The 20,973-nt window shown below is 37.0% G+C and overlaps 4 protein-coding genes across 7 annotated transcripts; 2 read left to right on the top strand and 2 right to left on the bottom strand.

The window, feature by feature from the left end:
• Positions 1-3,423: 3,423 nt before the first annotated feature.
• On the bottom strand, positions 3,424-4,026 carry LOC111807092. The gene has a single exon (XM_023692669.1). It carries the CDS (start codon positions 4,024-4,026, stop codon positions 3,424-3,426), a length of 603 nt encoding a protein of 200 aa, XP_023548437.1.
• Positions 4,027-7,740: 3,714 nt separating this feature from the next.
• Positions 7,741-8,903, top strand: LOC111807174. Its single transcript, XM_023692765.1, has 2 exons — positions 7,741-7,978; positions 8,036-8,903. The coding sequence occupies exon 2, from the start codon at positions 8,049-8,051 to the stop codon at positions 8,634-8,636; it is 588 nt and encodes a 195-aa protein (XP_023548533.1). The 5' UTR covers positions 7,741-7,978; positions 8,036-8,048; the 3' UTR covers positions 8,637-8,903.
• LOC111807175 (homeobox-leucine zipper protein ATHB-15) lies at positions 8,883-15,225 on the bottom strand. Its single transcript, XM_023692766.1, has 19 exons — positions 14,176-15,225; positions 13,868-14,027; positions 13,567-13,667; positions 13,379-13,469; positions 12,683-12,778; positions 12,487-12,600; positions 12,313-12,396; positions 12,066-12,221; positions 11,892-11,966; positions 11,675-11,781; positions 11,399-11,591; positions 11,012-11,197; positions 10,761-10,841; positions 10,440-10,574; positions 10,073-10,269; positions 9,887-10,012; positions 9,661-9,766; positions 9,266-9,415; positions 8,883-9,175 (listed from the first exon to the last, which is right to left on the bottom strand). The coding sequence occupies exons 1-19, from the start codon at positions 14,382-14,384 to the stop codon at positions 9,029-9,031; spliced, it is 2,514 nt and encodes an 837-aa protein (XP_023548534.1). The 5' UTR covers positions 14,385-15,225; the 3' UTR covers positions 8,883-9,028.
• Positions 15,226-18,612: 3,387 nt separating this feature from the next.
• LOC111807458 (protein transport protein SEC13 homolog B-like) lies at positions 18,613-20,965 on the top strand. Of its 4 annotated transcripts, none has more exons than XR_002816948.1 (3): positions 18,613-18,715; positions 19,115-20,256; positions 20,399-20,965. XR_002816948.1 is itself a non-coding variant. In XM_023693190.1 (2 exons), exon 2 carries the CDS (start codon positions 19,265-19,267, stop codon positions 20,168-20,170), a length of 906 nt encoding a protein of 301 aa, XP_023548958.1. In that variant the 5' UTR covers positions 18,613-18,715; positions 19,115-19,264; the 3' UTR covers positions 20,171-20,965. The 4 variants fall into 4 exon arrangements, 1 of the variants encoding a protein (XP_023548958.1); XR_002816947.1 differs by having other exon boundaries at positions 20,705-20,965; XR_002816949.1 differs by lacking the exon at positions 20,399-20,965 and adding an exon at positions 20,354-20,371.
• Positions 20,966-20,973: the final 8 nt, after the last annotated feature.

The following is a 20,973-nucleotide window of genomic DNA, read 5'->3' on the forward strand; positions in this document are numbered from 1 at the left end:
GTGTCGCACAATCGCAAAAGTCCACTGTAAAAAACAGTGTGATTGTGACATGCAGCAAGTACTGCACTGATAATAGTTGTCACGTGCAAGACTGTCCACCTCGACTACCTTCAATTGGATTCCAGCCAAACTCCTTTAACAGAGTCTAAAACCAACAAAATATATAAACGTCCCATAATAGTCATATGCATACGTAAGCAATAATTAATGTAACTGAATATTTCGGGTAACAATAATGAACCTAATTAGAAATTACGGTTTAGAAGGTGTTATTGTAAAAGGAAGGTTTGAATTAGGTAAAGGATGGTGGCAAGCTTTATAAGTTAGTGGGTAGATAGGGAAAGGAAAGACGTTGGCATTCATGAAAAAAATTGAGCCTTTTAAAAAGCATAACTCGCCTTTATAATTTTGACGCTTTTTCATTGCATACTCGAGGTTTTTAGTTAGTACTTCAATCTTCGGGCGCCGCACCTTGTTTTCTTATATTACTTATTTACGTTTTACAGTTGTTACACAATCACGAAAACATTAGTAAGAGTAAAATCATTCGACACGCAACAATTCGCTCTCGTCACGGGAGCAGCTGGAGGAGTCCACCAACAACCAACGATTCGGGACCGAGACCTTCGTGCCCAACCCTCAAAGCCAATCCTTTTTTCAAGAGTAATGATCTATTGTACCGACTTTCCCTGCTTACATTGTTCCATCGACCAGAGGTTATTCACCTTAGAGACCTGACGCGATTATGAAGTACGATCGGGATAATTGAATGAGGGAAATTATTAATCATGGTTTATGAGTTATGGGTAGGTAAAAATTCACGTTTTTAGTTATTTTATTTTGTATTTGAATCTCGAAAGTAACTTTCGTTGGTCTGTCGAGCTCGAGACATATGCTCGACAACACGAGAAAAAATTATTTATAGGGTTTAGGGTTGAATATTAAAAGTTGAAAATATTGAAAATCAAATGGACGGTTGGATTTTAATCAAACGGCCGCTTTTGGAATGCCTTAAGTGGTAAGTCTCTACCTCTCTATATATATTTATTTATTGTTTCTATTTTCTTTTAAATAATTATTAATAAAATATCATATCCTCCTCTCTTTGGAATTTCAAGGAACCTTCCAACCAAATGCTTTTCTCATTTTTAATATTTATTATGTTTAAATTATCCTCTTTTTTTTTATATAATTAAAACTATTACTTAAATATGGTCGAATTCATGGAAACCGTCTTTCGAGCACTTGAATTGTTTAAAAGAAGCTCATTTCTAAGGGAAGATAGCTACCGGGACCTGAAGGTTGATGACAAATTGATTACTTAATCTTTATAATTATTTCAAATATATAAAGTTATTTAGTCAAATTAAAATAAATAATTATAATAATTAAACAGAAATTATAATCATACTTTAAAAAAATATATATATCATGACATTTAATTTTACACTTTAAAAGAATATATGATTGAAAATCTTTAAATAATTTGATGAATTTTTGTTGAATAAAAAAAATAAATAATAAATAAAGCGGGAAGAAAATTAAATGGGAGATATTTTTAAAGAGGGGGGATGTATCGGATCAGAGAAATGAGAAGGCCGGACGGTTTCTTTAGCATTCTCCAACGTTGTACCGTACACAACAATGGTACTATTTTCATGTTACATCACACGTGAGATCCCACGTCGGTTGTAGAGTAAAACAGAACATTATAGTAAACGCGTTTTAAAATAATGAGACTAACGACAATAAGTAACGGACCGAAGTAGAAAATATATGCTAACGGTAGATTTTGACTATTACAAATGGTATCAAAGCTTGACATCGGGCGGTGGGCCAGTGAGAACACTGAGCCCGTAAGGTGGGTGGATTGTGAGATCACACGTCGGTTGGAAAGAGAAACAAAACGTTTCTTACAAGAGTGTGAAAACCTCTCCTTAGTAGATGTGTTTTAACGTTGTGAAACTAACAACAATACGTAGCAGGCTGAAGCGGACAATATCTGCTAATGGTGAGCTTGAGCTGTTATATCACGTCACAATCGCTATGATACCTACTTGATTTGAACTATTTTGTTTTCACTCTCTTCCATTCGAGAAAAAAAAATTTTAGGAGGTCACCCAACTAGGATTCTTTCAAGGCAAACATGCTGAAGTTTCTAGTTCTTATAATTTCGAACATCGTTAATATAGGTAGTAACTATCGATTCTTTTATGTCTTTCTTAACTATGATTTAACATTCTCAAGATCAAATTTATTTGAACGTGGTCTCGATTCATTGATTTAGCTCTCTTTTACACGGGTGTCGCATCAACGGTCCTATTCATCAGTTTAGACTCTAACGAAACCGATGTAGAACGTGCACGTGTTGAAAACCTCGAGCTAAAGGGAAGCATTTACAGATCCCACTAGAATACAAACCAAATCTCTCGCATGCCAAGCTTTACATAAACAAAGGGATGTGTATATATATGTATATATATATATATATAGAGGGGGCCAGCTGATCAAAAGCTTTAAGATGGTGGAATCCTTCACTGTTTGGCTAGTGGGAGGTGTGGTGTTAAGGCTGTAAAAGCTCACCTTTTCTATGTTCAAAACGGCTTTTATTTTCAACATTTTCCATGTCATACATACATTATATACCATTTCATCAATTTTAACTCTTTTATAATTTTATAAAAAATATTAAATAAATCATCGCTCCTTAGTATAATTATATGACATGACATGAATATAAATTACTCTTCACTTATAAACTCATGATCTTCCACTAAATTAACCAATGTGGGACTCATTCCCTCTTCACTTATAAACTCATGATCTTCCACTAAATTAACCAATGTGGGACTTATTCCCAATAACCCTCAATCCTCAACATAATTATTAAATTAAATTAATCACTGCTCTTTAAATTATGCTTAATAACTCAACTTGAGTATAATTATACGACATGACACGAAAATTGAGATGCTAATTATACGAACAAAATGGGTCAAAATAGCAATCTGAATTTTCGCTAGTATTTTGATATAGATTATTTCGAAAATTATTCACTCACATCACAAGAGAGTGAATAATAATATGATATTGCTTATTTATAAACACGTGATCATTCTCTAAATTAGTCAATGTGGGAATCTTCTAATAATTTTCAACCGGTCTTTTTCAAATAATTTCTCCTTTTATTGGGCATATTTTAAATTAATATAAGCTAGGTAGATGTTGAATTAAATAAAAATTAAAAAAAATTATAATAAATAAATTAGACAAAACAAACAACTCCCTTTATTTCCATTTTCTTTGCAAAACTAATACACGTGTTGTAATTAGCACAACAGCAATGCCACGTGACTAAAAGATTATATATAATTATTAGCTTGGAGCTGCCGGTGACCGGTGACCGGTGACCGGCGTCGGAATTCAGTTCTCGTCGGCCGTGGGTTGAAGCCTAAGCTCCTTGTAAAACCTGCTGATATATTCATCGGCGGCTTTATCAACCGATGAATCAGCGTTGGCGTCATGTAGAGGGAACGGAGAGTCCGTTATCCTTAGCTGGCGGACGCGCCCTAAGACAAGGGAGGGAGACGACGCGCCGCTGTGGAAGTTAAAAATCTCGACAGCAGCCTTAACGGCATTAACGGCAGCAGCGTCATCGTCAAGTGTTGGAGGAGCGTGAGCACACGCGAAGAAGGAGGAGGTGTGGTTTTGGTTACGACGGCGTTTGTGGAAGGCAGGGAAGTGGAGAGAAGGGAAAGCGGGACTATCGCTGCAGTTGAATTCGTAATCATCGGGACCAACGGCGATAGGGAGTTGATCAGCGGAGGAGGAAGGAGTGGCGCCGCCGTGATAGTGGTGGTGGAACATGAGATTTGTAATGGCTTTTCCGGCGATTTTGCCGCGCTTCATCATGAGATTGAGGTCGAGAATGAGCTTGCTCTTGGAGATGCCTTTACGGAGGAGGAAATAAGCGACGCGTACCAATTTCCAGAGCCTTTTGGATATCACCGGAAGATTGTTTTCCATTTTCTAGAGAGAGAGAGAGCGAAGAAGAGAGAGAAGGAGAGATTGAAAATGAGGTGTTTTTTCAACGCACGGTGATGGGAAAGGGTGAGGAGGGTATTTATAGTGGAAATTTGGGAGGCGCGGAGGGCGTATGGGTTAAGGAAACTCGGCGATGAGTGTACGGTGTGCTAATCAAATTCTATTATTTATTAATTTTTGCAATTTCAGCCAATCATTTTCTCTTATTAAATATAATATTAATTTATTCACTTAAATTTCACTGTGTTAGACAAACACGACTCTCCACAATGGTATGATATTGTCCGTCCACTTTGAGCATAAGCTCTCATGGCTTTGCTTTGGGCTTCCCGAATGGAGTTAGTATTCCTCACTTATAAACACATGATCATTTCCTAAATTAGCCGATGTGGGATTTCCATCATCCAACAATTGCTACTCTGTCTGCCGCTTCAACTTGACAAGTTTGTTGCTAGGAGTTCCTGACGTATAATCTTTGAAGTTTACTGACTGACCTGGCTCTTCATTCGACGATTTACTGCTCCCTCTTACATGCTTTTATGACACAAGCTCAATGCTAGTAGATATTGTCTCTTCGTCTCTCTCTAAGGCTTTTATAATGTGTCTGTTAGGAAGAGGTTTCCACGCTTTTATAAAAAATATTTTGTTTTCTTTTCCAACCGATGTGAGATTTCACTGTGACAAAGCGAAATAGAAAATGGGGTTGAGCTGATTGATGAGTGCATTTTTAGCCTTTTATCTAAAGATTCTCGTATGAAGCTACACGTGGTTGGCTACATATTGTTTAAACATAGAATAGATCATATCTGTACATAATTTACTAATTTACTTGTTTGTTACCAAATCTATGATTTCATGGTTTGTTACAATGTAATCCTGATTATACACATCTATAAATACATGAGGTCGTGACCCATGTAGGTCACAGTGTCATTCAACCTAACACATAGAAGTATAGCCAAAGTAAGATGAGATGAGAAGGATGATCTGAGGTGATAATATAAGGAATCAATACAAGGGGAATAAGATTCGGATTACCTTGTTAATCGAATATCTCAAGGCAAGAACATTGTTTGAGATTCAAATCACTCCACACGCAAGATCAATCATGTCTAGCTTGAATGATTCTTGTTGATCAAATATCTCACGCAAGAACACTTGTTTGAGATTTGAATCACTCCACAAGCAAGATTGATCATGTCGAGTTTGAATGATTCTACATACAACCTAAACTACATAGAATTGCAAAGAAACTTAGCCATTGGCTAGAGAGAGCACAAATGCTCTTTTTACTATATTTTTTTACTCTATTTTAGGGGTAACATTCATATTTAATGGTCATAATTAACCATTATGTAGTTGTAACCTAATGTAAATAAAAAGTTATAAAATACATTAATGAAATACAGTAACTCTAAATTACTCTAAATTATAATCCACCCAAAATTTATAACATGAAACTTCATTCTTCATCAATGTGGCATGAATTGAAATATCTTTTGATAATTTCAACAATATTTTCTTCACATATTCGTTGAAATATATTGTATGATTGATGTCTCTTGGTTCATATCATGAGGTCACAGGGTGACTACCAGCCTACTCACTCTCACTAACATAGAAAGAGAGTTTTGTAATATCTGAGTCTCTATGTGAATCTCGACGATAACCGGCAATAAATAAGAAGGGAAATCTCCGTTTAAACATGAGTAAGAGAAATTAAAGAGAGGTTTTTTTTTTCGTTAGCTCAACGAGGCTGGGAACATATTGATATTAAAAAACAATAATAACAATAAAACATGATATTTAAATGTTTTATTTTAATAATAAAGTGTGCTAATTACTATTTACTTTTGAGATTTGCATAACGAATTAAATTAGTGAAATTTGTGAGTAATTTGACACGTATTACAGTTTCAAACAACACGTGCTATTTAAGCCTGGCTGGACGGTGTGATTAAAAAAACATAGAGCACGTGATCAAAATGTTGATACCGCCGCTCCTTTTAGCAATATCTGGGGGAAAAAAGAGCTGGTTCAGCTTTTAGAAAAGTTATGGGCCGCGATGGAAAGTAAAAGGCCCAATAAGATGGTCCACAATCGAGCCCAAAAGTAATGTTGATGGGCTTTCAAAATGGGCCTTCAACATGAATCACAACGTCAGGACATACCAAATAACACCACATTTAATTTTGTTTTTCTAAAATTATATATATATAAAATATACAATTTAAATATATAAAAAAGTATTTTCTTTTTGTTTATTTAATTAATTGTTTTTTAATGGTTGTCAATAATTGTGTTGGAAAATGGGATGTGGAGTCTGTGTGTGGCTCAACACTGCAAACTCGTGAACCCTAAACCAACACTTTTTATTTACCTTTTCTTCTTTTAATTTTTAAATTTACTGAGTACATTATTTAAAATAGTAAATTAACCACAGGTTTATAAAATATATACCGTTAAATTATAACGTTAATTTCTCTATAAATCATCCCGCCATATTCATAACCAACATAGTTTTTGACATCACTAAGAATTTTAAGAAAGATCTTGGTCATTGAGCGATCATCATATAACCTACATCGCACTGTAGGAGATGAGTCATAGTACAGACAGTTCCATCTATTTATTGATGTTATTCATCGTCAAACGTAATTACTATAAATTTATTGAACTAAGAAGACATTTCATCGAGTATATCTAATTAATATATATCGGACTTTAACACTGCATTAATTGATCACCTAACTCCAAAAAGCAAACTTCAATGTGAAAACATGACTTAAAGGAGACCCCTTGTGATACTTCAACTGAAAGAAAAGTGAAATTTTTGCTGATAACCAAGTTCAAATGAAGGTTAACCATCAAAATATATATATATATATATATATATATATATATATATATATATATATATATNAACCAACACTTTTTATTTACCTTTTCTTCTTTTAATTTTTAAATTTACTGAGTACATTATTTAAAATAGTAAATTAACCACGGGTTTATAAAATATATACAGTTAAATTATAACGTTAATTTCTCTATTTATTTTATTTATAAATCATCGTGTCATATTCATAATCAACATAGGTTATGACCTCACTAAGAATTTTAAGAAAGATCTTGACCATTGAGCGACCATCATCACTTTAGCAAATGAGTCATAGTGCAGACAGTTCCATCTATTTATCGATGTTATTCATCGTCAAACGTAATTACTATAAATTTATTGAACTAAGAAGACATTTCATCGAGTATATCTAATTAATATACATCGGATTTTAACACTGCATTAATTGATCACCCAACTCCAAAAAGCAAACTTCAATGTGAAAACATGACTTAAAGGAGACCCCTTGTGATACTTCAACTGAAAGAAAAGTGAAATTTTTGTTGATAACTAAGTTCAAATGAATGTTAACCATCAAAATATATATATATATATATATATATTCTTTTTTTTCGTAAACAGTTAAGTTATGCTCAAATTGATCGTAAAAATAACGAAGGATGACATAACTGTATTAAAAGATTATTAGGAATCATTTTATTACTCAAGAGAATAACGAGAATGGTGAAGATGTGAGTTTATTAACTGAAACTCGAAAACAGAGAATATTATATAATAAATCGAAAACTCGAGAGCTTTCGGCGTGTGAAAATTGCATCCGTTCGAACTTATTTGGAGGGAACAAAAAGGGAAGCACAAGTAGGCATAAATCTCTGGAAGATTTGTGCATGTTCATGATTCTTCACGTTAACATGAGTAATTGACAAGTGAGTCTGCTTCCATCCACAGAAACTCCTTGGCTTCATACTCATCACCAATATCTATTATAAATAACTTATACAACCATTAGAGTCCTCATTCATTTCAATCAAAGCCCTTGAACCCATTCAAGTTCTTTAAGTTCTTCAAGTTCTTCAAGTTCTTCAAGACTTTTGTCAAAATGGCACCTCATGGAGAAGCTATTCCAAGGAGCANGACTATTGTCAAAATGGCACCTCATGGAGAAGCTATTCCAAGGAGCAACAACTTCTCCAAGGCACCAAGGCTTTCATCCAATGCCCTCCAAAGAACAATCTCAGACATATCCATGGAGTTAGGGAAGGAGTTGGCTATAACATCGGATACCAAACAGGATGCGCTTCCACCGATATCTGAGATCGAGGATGCGCGGTGTGAGTGTTGTGGAATGAGTGAGGAGTACACTCAAGAGTACATCGATCGGATGCGAGACAAGTTCCTTGGGAAGTTGATATGCGGGCTATGCTCTGAGGCTGTGGAAGGAGAGGTGGAGAAGCATGGAGGGAGCAAAGAGGCGGCGTTGAACGCTCACATGAGCGCCTGCGCAAGGTTCAACAAATTGGGGAGGGCTTATCCGGTGTTGTTTCAGGCTGAGGCAATGAGAGAGATGTTGAAGAAGAGTAGGATGGATGGGAGAGGTGGTCTTAGAGCTAAGTCTTTGAGTCCTAGAGACAAAGCTGCAGCAGCCCAAAAGAAAGGTGGGATTGCTAGGAGTTCAAGTTGCATTCCAGCCATCATAAGAACAGAGGATCTCAACAATCTCAAACTACAAAACTAAGTCATTTTGCTTGAGATCTCCTAATTTTAGCCACTTTAGCTGCTCTTTTCAGTGTTCTTCAACACCTAGTTTCATAGCCTGGTTTGAAAGGTCATTTTTTCTAGGTGGGCTTCTTAAACAAGTCGGTAAACTTCTAGTTGAGTGTCAATGATGAAGGGTATCTATTCTGGGAAACTATTGATATTAAGCTCTAGGCCATCTTCATTTCTAACCTATAAACAGCATGTATCTATATGAAGCTTGTTCTAATAAAATATGGTCTTTTACTGAAGGGGCAGCCCAATTCATTGTCTTTCTCTCTTACAGAGATCCAAAGTTTACATAAACAAAATAGCTAATAAAAGAGATCTTACATTAAATAAGTCTTCAACTTCATTTGGGGAATCTTAGCATCAGACAAAGGACCAGTTCACAAACATAAAGCAGATGCAGTGTGCATTTTCCTCTTCGTTTAGCACCTTCCAAGCTACGGCTCGTTCATACGAAACAGGTCGGCCCATGCTCGATAGGCATATGCCTCCTTGAAGACAAGCAAATCCCTAAGAAAACAAGAGCAACGTATTATTAATGACTTCGAGAATGATATGCGACAATTTTCCATTGTAAAAAGATTGGTAAATTGGGTGGACCTGTTGCATTATCTGTGGAAATTCTGAGCAGAGAGTCTTTTTTCCATGGTCGTCGAATATCTTTTCTAAAGTTATGTCTTGAAGTGCGACTAAGGTTGTCTCGAGCATGTCGAGGCCTGCCTGATTGGCGAAAGTGAACACTGGCAATGCCTGCATAGACTACAAAGGTTATAAATGAAGTAATGCACATAAATATGTGAACTGAAATGGATTACTATAACAAGCTGTTCGAAGTTTGATAACTTCTTTAAGATCAACGGAACTCTAAAGTCGCCCTAGTTGGAAACTAACAGTTCATCATTTCTCGAGATTTTAACGTCATTCTCATCGAATATGATGCCATTTGCTCGATGTAAAATTTATTTTCGCAAGATGCTTTGTTACAAGGAACACACCTTTAGAGAGCAGCACATGATTGCATCTGAATGATGCCACAATGTTTTCAGGACAAGCTCCCCTCCTTCGATTCCAGATTTTAATAGCTCCACCCCCAAGTAGCACCTGTAATAAGCAAGATTTAAGCACCCAAACTTCGTAATTCACAGGTTGAATAAGAGCCATGAAGATGAGGATCTCTTTAACCAGTGGAATTGGAGAAACATGTAAGAAGATAAACTATACCTATAACTGTTGCAGATCCAACGAGCAAGCGTCTGTGCTTCAGGAGTGCCAAGTGGAGATCGTAGTCCGCCGTGTGAACTTAAATGAGAAGGTGAGAGAGCTAATGCAACCCTCTGGACCGATGATATAATACTACGAACATATTGTCGAGCCATTGATGCCNATGCAACCCTCTGGACCGATGATATAATACTACGAACATATTGTCGAGCCATCGATGCCACATGTTCTTGCATATGGCTCTCAAATGCAAATTCAAACGCAATCGTCATTACAGACCTTGAACACCCAGAATTTACAGAGTCATTTGGTGCTCTATTTCCAGCAGGACCAATTTCAAGAGCAGAAGCAAGATCGAGTGTGCGATTCGGGCTGGATGCTTCCTGAAACATTTGCTCAATAATATCAAAATAATAGGAGAGAGAGCTCAAATTCTACATTGCACAATGCCCCACCCTTCCTTTGAGATTCACTAATGAATCACACTTCACTAGCCCCAAAGAACCCATCCAAGAGAAGGAATAATCCAAAACCATGATTTAATTACACCTACCTTTCCAGAATCAAGTGGTATGATCCGAAACCCTGAGGGTAAAAGAGGCGCATCGTCGGCAAACGAGGCATCAATTGGAGCAAAGATTAACTCAGCACAAGTGCCTATAGCGTTTTCATCCATTCCACTGCAGAGCTATCAGAACAGAAAACAACCATAAGGACCGAGAACTAGTTTTTTGATAGTCGCCATGAACTTGAAATGAAAGTACGAGTAGGATATAAAGATGTTAGATCGAAACTCATTCTTGTAGAACAATAGACCTAACCAGAGCTTATTAGCTAGTAAATGAGACTAGTCGCCTGCTTAAGTATTACTTACTTGCAGAAGAAACATTTCTCTAGGCATCATTGCCTCTTCAGGAGTATGGCCAATGCCTTCCAGTTTAATCACTTCGAGAAACTGAGGTCAACAAAACAAATTTGGTCTTATGAACTGCAAGAAATTGGCCAATGGCCGTAAGAGTAATAATTCATTGCAATACGTTCGCGATGCAACTCACCTCTTCGTGCTCAATGGTATGAGCCAGAGGAAGTATTACTTGATTCCCAAAACTTNGTGATGCAACTCACCTCTTCGTGCTCGATGGTATGAGCCAGAGGAAGTATTACTTGATTCCCAAAACTTCCAACTCTGGACCCTGGTAAGCTCCAAGGACCAACCTTAACAGCAGCAGCTGAATAAGCATCGATATTGTTGTCTGCCCATTCGGACCGGTGCTCCCGCAGAAACCTCAGTAGAATTGCAGGAGGCACATTCTGCAGTGATCAAATTGAAGGTGAAACAAAAAATTCCAATCATTTTATCAGCAAAGAAATATTGAAAACGATTTTACCTGCAATAGCATCGACGCTCTAGCACATAAAACTGCATTACTGATGGCAGAAAATCCGTTTGCAAATGAAATGTTCAATCCCATTAGCTTGTCAGGAGATGAATTTNAATGAAAACGATTTTACCTGCAATAGCATCGATGCTCTAGCACATAAAACTGCATTACTGATGGCAGAAAATCCGTTTGCGAATGAAATGTTCAATCCCATTAGCTTGTCAGGAGATGAATTTACGAGAATAGTTACATCATCCATGCCATCATTTCCCATCACGGACCATCCTTCATCGTTGAACCCGTTAAGTGCTTCGTTAAACCCCCTATAAGATATTCCCAGCATTAAAACAATCAACCAAGCTACATAATTAAAGCAGATATTGAGAATCGATCGTTGTATGCTAACCGGGTGAGCCTTTGACCAAGTGAACGTAGGGCTGCAGGGCGTCTACTCCAGCCTGTTCCATTTGACTGTGAAACTTCATGAGCTATCTGCCTCAACTGGCGTAGAGCCTAAATAGAAATGAGAAAAACAATGTATGAATATATTTTGCAATTACAATAATCTTACAACTAAACAACTCGTCATCCAATCCTACAGAAACGTCCATAATTTATCTTACCGCCATCGTCATCTTTTGAGCAAGAACAGTGCTTGATTCATACAATGGACGCAATACTTCTGGAACACTCCATGGCTAATTAATGAATCAAGTATCTCAAATTAGTATTGGCCATGTAGATTAAAAGAGATGAGCTGACTGAGAAGATAAGGAAAGTATAATTGAATATACTACCTCCAGATCCATATGATCAACGATATGAATGATCGAACCACCTCCTTCACATGGTCTTATCAGATATCCACTCGGCAACATCTCGGCTCTGACAAAATGCTGCACTGGAGGCATGGTTGGACCATTCTGAGTGTTCTTGAGTGATCTCTCACAGATCTATATACATCAAACCACCAGCGATTTCAGACAACCAGCCCACATGAATAAATGTAGTTGAAACTTCAAAGCAAGGTGTAACATAACATACCACAAGGCTACCATCTTCCAAAACAGAAGTGTAGCGCAACAACCAGAAGTCTCGAGCAGGCGCCAATGTTGTAGGCGCATAGAGCTACAAAACCAGGGAGACGAAGTGTCAAAGTGACTTAGATGCATGAGAGCCAAGAACAGGAATGAAAGTCATTTAGAAAGAAGTAGTAACCTGCATATAAAGCAGCTCAATGGTTCCACCATTGGCTGTTGGCAGCACATTTAGGACATCCACAGCTCGGCAATCGCGAAACCACGATGGCTGATCCTTGAGGATTTCAGCAACCTGAAAGTTATATTAGTCATTTTTGCAGTCTCACAAGCCTAAACTTGAATGTGGACTCAAATTTAATAGTCATGGCACTTACTCTAGTAGGTTCTAGACCCACCAGGCCGCAGGCACGTGCAGCCACACCAGGGCAACCATGAGAAATAGCAACGATTCCAATGGAATCCGGACCAGGCTATACAAGGAAGAAGCAAGAAAACTGCTTACAAAGATGATCTTTATCCCATTCTAATGTAGAAAGTAAAAGAAAGCCAAGCTATACCTCAAACACGTAAAAGAAAATCGAAAGTCAAAGAATTAAATACAATAATATTTACTGATTATATATTAGCATAATGAAATCAATGTCAGACAAATATAATTTAACGTTTAATGGAAAGAAGGGGCAAAGGAACACCTTCATTCCAGGCATTTGGACCCACTCCACGGCAGTTCCAGTGGCCTTTGAAAGAAACTCTGTTAAAGTCTCTTCTGCAATGGACAAAAGTCTGAAAAAAAATACGGAAACAAANCCATGAGAAATAGCAACGATTCCAATGGAATCCGGACCAGGCTATACAAGGAAGAAGCAAGAAAACTGCTTACAAAGATGATCTTTATCCCATTCTAATGTAGAAAGTAAAAGAAAGCCAAGCAATACCTCAAACACGTAAAAGACAATCGAAAGTCGAAGAATTAAATACAATAATATTTACTGATTATATATTAGCATAATGAAATCAATGTCAGACAAGCATAATTTAACGTTTAATGGAAAGAAGGGGCAAAGGAACACCTTCATTCCAGGCATTTGGACCCACTCCACGGCAGTTCCAGTGGCCTTTGAAAGAAACTCTGTTAAAGTCTCTTCTGCAATGGACAAAAGTCTGAAAAAAAATACGGAAACAAATTACTCATCTGCAAACGCGGACAGCAATGTGGTCACAGATTAGAAAAGGACCCAACAACTAAATGCCCACTAACCCTGCAGGGCTAGCATCCCTTGGCGGATGCTGAGATGCCAAATTGTGTTGACCGCTTGTTACCACCGGTTCACAACTTGTATCTTTAGCTCCAAGCGTCGTCTGCAGAAATTCCATCACAAATCAAATTGTTACTCATCAATAGATAAACAGACACAGAGAGAAATTCAAGAACAATAGTATAAAGAATCGTTTAGTTTCTCCATTCGATCGAAAATGGTGCTTCATTCTTGAAAAATTAACAATTTTCAGGGAACCCCATGAATTGAAAATGGAGAAAAAAGTGTGCTGTTCAAACTTACAGTTTGAGTATGCTGGCGGAAATAGCCATTTTCATACACCAGCTGCGAAACCTGCTTCTGCAGCCTATCATTCTCCTCCATTAAAAGCTTATTCATGGCCGTAAGCTTCCTGTTCACAGCTTGTAGCCGAGAAGCCTCTTTCCTCTGTTTTTCACGACATCTGAAGAACAAATGTACTATTGTAAGAATGGCAATTAATACTCTAACTAACAGGCTTTCATCTTGTTCTAAATCTACTTCTGCCATTATCAAATGGGTTATTATTGTATGAACTCTTTAAAGTAAAGTAAAAATGGTTAAATGAATACCTTCTATTTTGAAACCAGACTTTGATTTGCTTAGGCTCGATATTAGAGAGAATGGGACACTCCCTGATAAGCTGCTGACGACGAATGGAACTGGGTTTTGGACATTCATGATAGAGCCGCTCAAGGGCTTCAACCTGCTCCGGTGTGTACCGAACATATTTGCCATTGTCGATACCATGTTTGTTACCATCCTTGCAGGACATAGCCATTTTAAATTTCTACCTCGAAATTCTCAGGAACCCACTTTGCTAAATTGGGCAAAAGTTTGAGCAGTTCTTGCACAGCCCAAAAGGAGAAACAAACACACGCAAATTTATCAATCTACAACCCTCCAGCAAAATCCTAGTAACAGTAATCAATAAACGAAAGCGATATCCGGGGCCGGAAGGCACTAATCCTTGTAGAGTCAAAGTGAGACAAGCGCCAAACACAAGGATAAGTTAAAATTTCGAGATCAGAACTTCAAACCAAGGTTGAGCTTCAGAAAATAACAACGATCTGAATTTCCAGAGCATAGAAACCACTAAAAAAAACCTAAATAAACAGGGGAATACAAACTGATTCAGACGCAAATAGTCCATTAGCTAATTCTTCAATTCCCACCGAAGATTCAGCATAATCATCGCTCAAAAATCAACCAAAGTCACTAAGAATCTAGCCACGAAATACTCAAAACGATCCCTCGGAAATCGCCATGAATCGCCGATCATCGGGGTGCTGGTTGATGAGAACCACACCCAATCTCCAAACCATCTTGTGGGGATTCAGAACCAACAAACTAACCCAAAATGAACACCATAGAGCCGTATTGATGAGAGAAAAAGAAAAAGCAAGCGGATTGCTACAGAAGTCGATTTGAGGTCTGAGTGGAACCTGATTTCTACAGCATACGGCTCAGCTTTCAATGGTTCAATGAAAGAACGAGAGAGAGAGAGAGAGGTTCCTCGAGGATTACTGTGAATATTTTTTTGTTAGTTTTCATGCGGATTTTGTTTCACCTCTGAGCTTCCATTGGTTCGTCACTTTCGGCTCTGCTCCAAACCAGTTTGGTCTTTCCCTCCACTGTGCAGGCGGAAATGGAGCATGTTTTTATAATTATTATTTAAAAAATAATAATATTTCGATGCTACGTAATTACCAAAATGCCCTTCCTTCTGTTTCTAACCTACCATTCCAACTCGTTCTTTTTACTATTTAAATTGTCCATATTGTCCCTCCATCTTTGTAATTTTTCTTAAACAAAATATATTTTTAATTCTTTTCTTATAAAAAAAAATACTTTAAATTTTATATCTAACACTCCCTTAAACATATATATTATATAATTTTTAAATTTAATTTCAAATTTAATTTTTAAGTTTACATCTATCCCATCCCTAAACTTTTGAGTTTATATCTATTCAGTCCCTAAATTTCGTTTATACTAAAAAAAAAAAAGGTCATAGATCTATTAGACGCATAATCGGAAATTTAAAATTATATTCCTTGACAAAAAAAAAAAAATTTCCAAAATATTAGATGTAAAATAAATAATAAAGTGGAATTATTAGGGGTAATTTGGTCAATAAAAGAATATGAACCGGAACAATGGTCAAGAGCAACACGACCAGTAAAGGGTTGAAAGTGGGTGGCAAAGACGTAATTAGTGGAAAGAGTAGGGGTATTAAAAAGGGGAGGCACGAAGAAGGATGCTTGAAAAATACAAAAGGCGAAACGAGGGGAGGGGGGGCGCAGAGGACACCATGATGAGGTCTCTTGCATGCGTCTCGGTTTTTAAATTCTTTTTTTATTATTATTATTATTATTATTATTAAATTCAAATAAAATGAATTTTTTATTTTTGGATAATTGTAATTAAATTCCATTTTCCAACTTTTTTAATTTAAAATTTTGGGGGGTATTTTTGGAAGGAGGAATTTTATGTAATGTCATGGGCTGGTCATCATACTGCCAATGCCGTATCCACATAACATAGCCCGCATACATGACATGACTTGACATGACATGCGACATAATAATGGATGATGGAAAATTGCCATTTTTGTCCTTTGTCTTTTTTCTTTTTTCCAATTTTCTCCTTTACTTTCTTTTATTTTTTTATATTATAATTTTCTCCCACTTGCAGCTTGCTCAAACTATTAGCGCCTTTTTTTTTTCCTAACAAACAAACTTAATTAGCGCCTTAATTTTAATTAAGGTTTATAACTTAATTTAATTATGTAGTTTTGCCTTTTTCAAAGCGAAGATTCTCACATAGCCAAACGAAAGTAAACCTTCACGTTCAGTTTAGAGGGCAGGGATATCGCGATTAGATGCAAAGACGTTTCCAACGTCAATTGTTGAGGTGGTGTAATGATAATCTGACTAATTCGAACTATGTAACCCACGATATGACAGTTGGATTGGGTTTGATTGAATGTTTTGAAATCGAAAATTTGGTTTGGTTTTACGAGTTAAACATTGTTTGAGTTGGATCAACTTGATGAACCTAATTATAAAGTTCCACGACTCAACCCTATTAAGGATTATGGGGAGTGAGTCTCACATTGGTTAATTTAGTGGAAGATCATAGGATTATAAGTGAGGAATACTATCTCCATTGGTCTGAGGCTTTTTGGGAAGCCGAAAGCAAAGCCATGAGAGCTTATGCTCACCGTGGACAATATCATACAATTGTGGAGATTCATGATTCACAACATGGTATCAGAGTCACGCCCTAAACTTAGTCATATCAATAGAATTCTCAAATATGGAACAAATAATTGTGAGCCTCGAAGGTGTAGTCAAAAGTGACTAAAGTATCGAACAAATGGTGTATTTTGTTCGAGGGCTCTAGAGAAAGGAGTCAAGTCTCGATTAAGGAGATTAATCGAGAACTCCATAAGCCTCAGAAAGGCTTATAGTATACTTTGTTCGAGAGCATAATTGTTGAAGATTATTGAGAGTGAGCTCCAGACTGTAAACTCCTGATTTCTAACAAACTCTAGTTTTAAAACTATTAAATATTTTATGAGATTTTAATTGAAGTATATCAAATAATTAATATTTTTTAAAATAAAATCGGACGACAAAAAAAAAAAAAAAAAAAANAATTAATTTAACTGGAACACCTTACAAAAATTACACGTCTTTTAATGTACAGAATTTAGGGAGGTGGAGTTTGGGCTTTGGGTGTTGGGTCCAGGAGTGACAAATAAAAAAATAAAAAATAAAAAAAATGATCAGGTGGGGGAAAGAGCATGGAGAACTATGGAGGTGCAATAATTGGAGATGTCCGATCAGGCTGACAGGTACGGTGAGGAACAGGAAGGGGTTTTTGACGGCCCATATTTAATGAGGGTCCAGAATGGTATGGGCATGGATATGGATGGTCATGTAAATATAAGCACGTGGGCCCACGCGGAGGATGCATGTACAAGCCACGTGAGAGAGGTGGGACCCATCCAGGGTGTAGTAGTGGACACTGGACAGCCAAGGCATGACCTGACAGGATATCCCTGGGCTCCACGTTTGCCGAGATTACTTTGAGAATATGTGTTTGTGGGCCCTTTTCGCTTTGCTGACCTGGCTGATGACGAGGCATCAATTTTCTTAGTGGTGGTGCGGTGGTTGTTTCCGTTGAAGTTGACGGAGGCCGTTACGAAATTATAAAATATTGTTTTATTACAATGTACATTAATTATATTCTTCATTTGAAATTAGTGGTTTTATTTATTTATGCCAATTGAAATTAGCAGATAATTTAAATTGAATATAGGATAAATTCTACCACAAATTATTATTATTATTATTATTATTATTATTTTGTCAAAGTTGAAAAAAATAAAAGGTTTAAATTAAATGAAAATGACCAAAATTGTGATATAAATGTGTTACTTTTTTTTTCTTTTAATAAAAAAGAAAATTAAAATTTTATAATTATGAGCGCTGACCTACTGCCATATTTTAAATACTACTTTAAATTATAGTATAGTCCCTGCTTCATTTATTATTATTATTATTTTTTTTTTCAATTTAAAAAAGAAATATTTAAAGCTCGTTTTATGAATCGAAATTAATTATGTTGATATATTTGGGAAGGCTTATGCCGGTGATCTCGTATGCCCTACGTCACCTTTATTATTATTATTATTATTATTATTAAAAATATAATAATAATTTTTTTTTTTATAACTAAGAGAAAAAATAATATTTCTGAGCCACAAAAATAATCCACGTCAGAAAGTGAGTAAATATTATTATTTTTATTTATTTGTTTGGGAAGAACACTGCTGATGGCTGAATGGGTATTGATGTAAATAGCCCAAGTGCATGGGCCAAGCCCAATAGACCACCACATAGGCCCAATGAGGCCCAATGACAGACTGAGGCGGGTTTCGGGCAAACGATAACTGCCCGTCCTCATTTTATTTTGGTTACCGTTGTTCCGGGCGAAAAATCACGTTTGAATCGTTCTAGTTTTATTTCTCTCTTCCTCATTAATCGCAGATGAAGAGAGCGACCTGTTCTCCATGAATGCTGCATCGACTCCGCATCTAGGGTTTGCTCCTTTTCTCTTCTGCCCGCTCGGTAGCTTTAAATTTTTGTTCTAGGGTATTGGATTTAGTCATTGATCCATAAATTTATCTCCGGTCTTTCAGTAATGGTTCTTAGACTTCTNTTGTCATTGATCCGTAAATTTATCTCCGGTCTTTCAGTAATGGTTCTTAGACTTCTTTTGTTGATGTGTTGTTGATTTCTTAGAATTTGATTCACGTGATCGATCTATTTCCAATGGTGTCACTCTGAATCTCAGAGTCAAGATCTATAAAATGTTTAGACCTGATTATCATCAGGAATTTACTTACTGAGTGTGTTGTTCTCATCATTGACGACGGTAGATTAGCAATTTTCTCAATCTGCTTTGAATTTTTGTTGTGTTTTTGTTATTGTTTTCCAGATTTGTTCCCCTTTGCAATCTGCTAGACTGAAGGAGGCAGTGTAATAAGAATTGTATCTGCGCTGAGGGATAGTTAGAGGAAGGTTCGATATTCAAATTGATCCTGGTTGTTTTGTTAGCTGAAGAGTAAGACATATCATTATTAGAGAAATGCCTGTTCAGAAGATAGAAAGTGGTCACCAGGACACTGTCCATGATGTTACGATGGATTATTATGGCAAGCGCCTTGCAACAGCTTCATCTGACCAGACCATTAAGATAATTGGAGTCAGTAACTCAGCTTCTCAACATCTAGCCACGCTTACTGGTCACCAAGGACCAGTTTGGCAGGCTGCTTGGGCGCACCCGAAATTCGGGTCGTTGCTAGCTTCGTGTTCTTACGATGGACGAGTGATTATATGGAAGGAGGGCAATCAGAACGAGTGGAGTCAAGCCCATGTTTTTGACGATCATAAGTCCTCAGTTAATTCTATCGCTTGGGCTCCTCATGAATTGGGTCTATGTTTGGCATGTGGTTCCTCTGATGGGAATATTTCAGTTTTCACTGCAAGGCAGGATGGTGGTTGGGATACATCAAGCATTGACCAAGCTCATCCACTTGGTGTCACATCGGTCTCATGGGCCCCTTCATCTGCACCAGGTGCTCTTGTTGGTTCTGGCTTGGTTGATCCTGTTCATAAGCTCTGCTCCGGTGGTTGTGATAATACTGTGAAGGTTTGGAAACCGTATAATGGAATCTGGAAGATGGACTGTTTCCCTGCACTTCAGATGCATACTGATTGGGTTAGGGATGTTGCATGGGCGCCAAACCTCGGGCTACCGAAATCTACAATTGCAAGTGCTTCTCAGGATGGACAGGTTATCATATGGACGGTAGCCAGGGAAGGGGATCAATGGGAAGGGAAGATATTGAATGATTTCAAAACTCCTGTCTGGAGGGTCTCATGGTCTATGACTGGGAACATCTTGGCTGTGGCGGATGGGAACAACAATGTGACTTTGTGGAAGGAGGATGTTGATGGGGACTGGCAACAGGTGACGACTGTTGAGCCATAGATCCAGTTCTTAAATTTTTTGCAGTGCATATGGGTTCACTTTGATCATTTTAACTCTGGCATTTAGTTGGCTTGAAAGTAACTCTGGTAAGTACCCACCCCTTTCCCTCTCCTTTGCCCTTACTGGTAAGTACTCTAGTAAGAATTAATGTTTTATGTTTATTTTTTTTTTTTGACAATCAAGCATAATAGGTAAGTCAACCGTTTTGTGAGAATAGTTAGATTGTAGGTATATAAGTAAGGAATACATCTCCATTGTTGAGGTTCGTGATTCCTAACAAACCAACTAAGTCTTTAATAATAGCTATGAAGGATGAAAGTATAGTTTTGAAATTTATTAAATAGCTATGAAGGATGAAAGTATAGTAATGAAATTTCTTAAATTTCAAAAATCAAACGGCTATCGAGCAGGATCTTAGGCTAATGCTTATAAAATTTTTGTGATAACTGGTAGTTGCTTATTAGATGATAGGATGTATCAACTATGCATTTCTAGATTTACTACCTGTTGTATATCAACCTTCTTTGCTCATAGGTCGATTCAACTTGAGCCATCAGGCTAGTAGCTGCCACTTGAACGGTATAAATCATCAGAGCTTTTAACATGAAGGAGTGCTTCTTCTTCGAGGCCCTTATTCAGAGAATTTGCTAGAGTGCCTTGCATGTGTAAGTAATCTTCAAACTCTCCATCTCATCTATATCTTTTGAACTATATCTTTTGAGTTGTTCTACGGGATCGGTTGTTTGAGATCTTTGGTTTGATGAAAAAAATGGAGATCACTTATAAATTCGTTGACAATGATT

Source organism: Cucurbita pepo, chromosome LG12 (genome assembly GCF_002806865.2).
Source record: "Cucurbita pepo subsp. pepo cultivar mu-cu-16 chromosome LG12, ASM280686v2, whole genome shotgun sequence".
Lineage (NCBI taxonomy): Eukaryota > Viridiplantae > Streptophyta > Magnoliopsida > Cucurbitales > Cucurbitaceae > Cucurbita > Cucurbita pepo.